Below are 4,208 nucleotides of genomic sequence, written 5' to 3'. Positions count from 1 at the left end.
CTTTGATCAGCAGAGACTCACTGACAATCGTATAGATCTACCAGTACCGCGTACCCATCCATTGCTGGCTTACAGCTTCGGTGGTGGGCGCCTCAGCGTCTCTCTCCCTCTCTGTGTTTTGTACTTCTTCACATGTGGTAGGATTTTACTGGATACATGTAGAGGCATGAAACCTGTTTCAGTCGAGCCCAAATCATGTAGTAGTAGGATGATGGGTTTGATTTGGTAGGCATACTCCATGTCCAGAGTGCAAATCCAATTAGTAAGATCGTTCACAGCATGGGTTTGGATCAACACATAGTCCAATCACATATGCTGAATAGTAATACTTGACCCATTTAATTTATTTCATTCGGCCCTTTTTTTCATTTTTAATTTAAAATGATTAAAATACCTATCAAGATTACTTAAGACTTTTTTAAATTTTAACCTTTCTTTTCGTTCTCCTCTCCATCCTTTACCAGCTTTCTATGATTAAAAAATTGATGAAAACTTTGCATCTTTTGGTCTTATGGCATTCGTTCGATTCTCATGTATGACTCCATAATTGTCAGGCTTAAGTTTCTGCTCATAACAATTGTTAGGCGGACTGCAATTTCACGGCTTAGTTTGATGCTTAATTGACTCAGTATCAAATTTTTTGGATTCCTCATATTGAAAACTTTGAAACCAATTTTGCCCCTTAAGCTAATTCTATCATGCAACAAGAAAAACGAAATTTTGCCGTTGCTAGAAACAAATTGCGAGGAATTTTTTTCTTTTTTTAAAAAAAAAAGGATTTTCATTAATCAGGGTAATTTAAAGAGTGAAAATCAATGAGATGAATTATGAGGGTCAAATATCACACCTCTTCCATGTTTTGAAGCACATGGCATGAGTTTGTGAAAACTAATTAACTGCATGTCAATTAGTTTGCAAATGGCGAAATACAGGCCAATATATGTGCTGCTTAGACCACTCCAGAATAGGAGGGTGAGGTAAATTGATTTGAGGCAACTATAGAATAGGAGGGTAAGGCAACTAAGGTAAATTTATTTTACGCAACTATAGAATAGGAGGGTAAGGTAACTTTATTTTGACAATCTAATTCCAAAGGGATCCAAGTACCCAAATCCACAACATAATATAACTAACTCCCAAAAAGAGCAAAACAACAGACCAAACTAAGAAAAACTATCTTAAAAAGAAAAGATTAACTCAGATTTTATAAAGAAACAAAGGAACAATGACCCTAAATACCTAACTTATCTTCTCTATCTGTCCTTTTGGATCCACAATTCATTGTGTCCTTTATCAGCAAGAAGATCAAAGAATATGGGTCTAGCATTGCTTTTCTTTCAAATATCGAATTAAAGTTAAGGACCCAGTTCCAAAACAATAATACGGAAGATGAAATTGCATTAAGAGGAAAAAGGTAGTCAAGTACACCTTGAGATGCCAGTACAGGAGTCCATCATACTGATAGGCTAGCCATTAGGAGGATTAATAAAGATTAGATTTCTTGAACTTGAACTAAATACTATAAAAATTGAAGAATGACACAAATGGGAAACGTGCATTTCCTATGGTCCTTCCCTTAGCAAAGAAACAATAGTGGATTTTTGCATTTCCTTTCTCTGAACTTAATACCTGTACTCTGCTGGTGTGGCCGCCGGGTGAAATTGACTGTACAACTGAACTTGTTCAATCGAGTATGCTGTTAGTTCAGTTGCAAGCCTGCTTGAGCTCAAAACCAGCAGTAAGCATGGTTTGAGGAGAGGGCATGATGCAAGTTATAGTAAATGAGCTACTTTGACTCATTCTCTGAAAGTTTATTCCTCAGATCCTTAAGAGCATCCACAACTTCAGAATCAAGATTGTGTTTTAGCAATCTGCCTTGAAAGGAATGAGATCTGAAAAACAAATAAAAAAGAAGAATAACAAATAAAAATCAGATCTGATCAACTCAAATACTTAGATATAGGAGAAGGGACCACACACAAACATAGAGTAAACTAAGAGGTAAACAAACACATAAGCGGAACAACTTGACAAACTTAGATGTATTATCATGTTAGACCTTTGTTCTTGAAACATCCTCTCCACTTCCTTTTGTGATGCTTTAATCTATACATCATCAAAGAGACAAAATTAGTATAAACAATATACAGACAATAGTTGGTTGATATATGATTATTTAAAGATTAAAGAATGATAAAACTACACAGAGATTTGTACAATAAAGTCATAAATTAAACAAAAGATAAAAATTTCTCAAGTAAGCTGAAAGTAGATGTATGAATTCCTACACCTTCTGAAACTATTTTATATGTAGTATACAGATGGTCATTAAATTCTTAGAAAAATGAGCTTCAATATGCAAAAATACAAACTTTCTTATCAAGAAAAATACCAACAATGTCATTACAGTGACCAGTGAAATGCCAAACTGTCCACGCATGAAAGAATAACAAGTGTAACAACAAATATAATAGATAATCAAGCTGACCTCAGAAACCAATGCCTTGGAACTCCAGACAAAGGCTCCCTGAAAATGATCAGGAAAGTTCACTAGGTCACATACAGAACATAAGTGAACCAATTTTGATATGCATTAATTGAGTGAAAATCTTCTATGTTAAGATGCTTGCCACTTACTTTTTCAACCATTCATTAGAAATGAACATACTGAAGCACTCCATTTGTGGAGCACCAACCAACATCATATTTTGGAGCACAAAGATGAGATGGTAGAAAAGGAAACTGAAAGAACATTCACAACATATCTCATGACTACTGTAAAAAACTCAAGAGTAAAGAGCATACCGCTCCATATGCTGCATGCTGCTGCAAATGATCAGAAGTCACAACCCAAACTTTGGGACATCCATCCTCTCTCAAAGCTTCTATCTGTCACACAAACATGATTCCAGCCTGCTAATCAGAAAACAGCAGTAAAATCACACTTCATACCAGCCTAATGATATACAAACAGAAGGCATAGCATAATAATTCCCACAGTACCACGTTACGATTTGACTTTTTCTAACGACATAAGAAAAAAATAACTTTGGTAAAATATAAGCACAAAAGGTTACTCTGTTGGGTGATTGCTGACCTTTTTCTTTTAAGTGTAATTTAAAAGTGTTCCAGGAATCAATAGGAAGAACTTAAACGAATATTCTGATTGAATGCCAATAAATTTATACAAAATTTCTACCTCAATATGCAATGTGAGCAACAGAGAGTCAAGTGAGATCCAATCAAAGAAAAAAAAAATTGATCTGGGGAAAAGGCTTTATGGTAAAGGACAAAATACAAAAGGAATCATTACCATTATGCATAGAAGCAGAGATCAAAATCATTTATCCCATAAAATCAATTTTCGACAGGATTAATGGACGTAGTGGTTATATACTCCGCAGGTTTTAAACTGAAAAATTCTATCATTTACGTTGTGAAGCAGGAAGTCTAAGATTTTATTTTATTTATTTATTTATTATTATTATTTTTTACCTCTTTTTCAATCCATGCATCAGCACACGTTTCTCCAGAGAAGACTACGTCAACGCTGCACCATTATGAACGCTTAATATCACAGGTTTCAAACAAAGTATAAATTGCAAGGAAATTTCAGTTAAGTAGAACATAAAAAAATTCAATAGTTAACCAGCACTAATTAACCCACTTCTTGGGGTTAATAACATAGATAGATATATGGCCTCCTCTGCTTTTCTTGCCAAGAGAAGCTTCTAACAATTATAAGGTAATTTTTTTTTCCTAGTTTATACCAAAATCATAAAAAATTTAATCTGTTGAGTAATTATTATACATGAATAGATAGAAATACGTGGAAAATAATACTTGATATCTAACAAGTTCATTTTACCATCAGAAGCCCAATTCATGAATTTCCAGTCAAGGGTACAAAGATAAAGTCAGATTTAAATAAATTGTGGAAAAGTGAAAGTAGCAAATCACGACTGAGCCCCATTCAATCTGACCACCCAATATGCACAGCAGGATCATGGAACCTTTTATGTGTCCAAAAATACTACCAACAAGAAATGTGTATATGTAAAAAATTACCACCAACAAGAAATGTGTATATGTAACATATGTATACTAAGTGGATACAAAGGACATTTTGCAGTAGGATATCAAAGAAAACAAACAATTATGCAGACAGAATTGAATCTCAAGAATAAAAGAGTTAGAAAATGAGGAAG

At 34.1% G+C, this 4,208-nt stretch overlaps 1 protein-coding gene across 1 annotated transcript in view; it reads right to left on the bottom strand.

Moving 5' to 3' along the window:
• Positions 1-1,321: 1,321 nt before the first annotated feature.
• The window catches only part of LOC18041839, a 5,897-nt gene continuing 3,010 nt past the window's right edge, over positions 1,322-4,208 (bottom strand). Inside the window, exons 5-10 of the mRNA XM_006431315.2 lie at positions 4,106-4,188; positions 3,496-3,550; positions 2,806-2,889; positions 2,489-2,527; positions 2,060-2,106; positions 1,322-1,892 (exon numbers count right to left, since the gene is read on the bottom strand). Of these exons, the coding sequence (XP_006431378.2) occupies positions 1,787-1,892; positions 2,060-2,106; positions 2,489-2,527; positions 2,806-2,889; positions 3,496-3,550; positions 4,106-4,188 (414 nt within the window). The 3' untranslated portion in view covers positions 1,322-1,786. The remainder of the gene's footprint in view (positions 1,893-2,059; positions 2,107-2,488; positions 2,528-2,805; positions 2,890-3,495; positions 3,551-4,105; positions 4,189-4,208) is intronic.

The sequence above is a fragment of the Citrus clementina genome, unplaced genomic scaffold (genome assembly GCF_000493195.1).
Source record: "Citrus clementina cultivar Clemenules unplaced genomic scaffold, Citrus_clementina_v1.0 scaffold_5, whole genome shotgun sequence".
In the NCBI taxonomy this organism is placed as follows: domain Eukaryota; kingdom Viridiplantae; phylum Streptophyta; class Magnoliopsida; order Sapindales; family Rutaceae; genus Citrus; species Citrus x clementina.
The sequence above is the reverse complement of the archived record's forward strand: the minus strand, read 5'-3'. Positions and strand labels throughout refer to the sequence as shown.